We start from the raw sequence: 1,233 nt of genomic DNA on the forward strand, positions 1-1,233 counted from the left end.
GGATGAGTGCAAGCAAGTGTATAAACATATGTATGTAATTCAGTTTTCACATCATATACCGGTTTCCTCTCCAGAGCAATGCTGTTTACCATCGCAGACTTACCCTACTAGTTGTATATTTAGAACTAAATTATTCATATTCCATTTCTATATAAATTGATTTCTTCATCATCATCATCATCATCATCATCTTCATCATCATCATCTTCATCATCATCATCATCATCTTCGTATTACTATTATTATTATTATTATTATTATTATTATTATTATTATTATTATTATTATTATTATTATTATTATTATTATCCCTTTTCCTTCGTATTTTCGTCGTGCCTTTCATTTTCTCTCGTTTATGATTTCTTCATAATTTCTTGTTTTCCTATCTGTTGCTATTTTACTATTCGCCTAATACCCGAACAATTTGCCTCAAAACCACCGCCGAAATCATCATTATTGACGTCTTAGTTTTCGTCATCATCATCGTTATCATTTTCATCATCCTGTTTAAATTCCCCCCCCCCATAAACCGCGTCAACCTCAGCATCCTCCTTTTCATCATCATCATCATTCATTACCATAAAACACTACGATCAGATGCACGATCTTCAACAGCATCACCATCATCGCCAACAGAAACATTACCACCAACATCATCATCCTCAATATCATTCTTATCATCACCATTGTCATGCTAAACCCAATCATTAGCAGAATAATCCCAGCTAACGACATTGCCACCCCTATCATCAGGACCCTAACATCATCTCATCATCAACATTGCCTCCACTATATTAACATATATATCATTACCACCAACGCCACACCACTATTATCCCATCATCGTCATCCAATTCATCATAGTAATCTATTCTGCATCTCTTCTATAATCCGACTGTTTCCACATATTTAATGTTCCTTCAGAAATCTGATCCATACGCGTTCATAACTAAATTTTATTTTACAGGGATTTAAGTGGTAATGATATGAAGGATATTAAACCAGAAATATTCAAGTATCTTTCCGGCTTAGAAACTCTGTAAGTTGAATGATTCATGTTTATCTTATTTCATTGAAGATATATTTCTAAATATGTAATGATTCCCATATTTCATTTTAAATTCCCTCACCCGTTCTTCCTTATAGTATCACTCTCGCTTTCTCTCTCTCTTTCTCTCTCTCTCTCTCTCTCTCTCTCTCTCTCTCTCTCTCTCTCTCTCTCTCTCTCTCTCT

The 1,233-nt window shown here is 34.2% G+C and overlaps 1 protein-coding gene across 1 annotated transcript in view; it reads left to right on the forward strand.

Moving 5' to 3' along the window:
• LOC106869292 (toll-like receptor 3) overlaps positions 1 to 1,233 on the forward strand; it is a 353,412-nt gene that overhangs the window by 97,861 nt on the left and 254,318 nt on the right. The window contains exon 37 of the mRNA XM_052978036.1: positions 968 to 1,039. Coding sequence (XP_052833996.1) covers positions 968 to 1,039 — 72 coding nt within the window. The remainder of the gene's footprint in view (positions 1 to 967; positions 1,040 to 1,233) is intronic.

This window comes from Octopus bimaculoides, chromosome 29 (assembly GCF_001194135.2).
Source record: "Octopus bimaculoides isolate UCB-OBI-ISO-001 chromosome 29, ASM119413v2, whole genome shotgun sequence".
Lineage (NCBI taxonomy): Eukaryota > Metazoa > Mollusca > Cephalopoda > Octopoda > Octopodidae > Octopus > Octopus bimaculoides.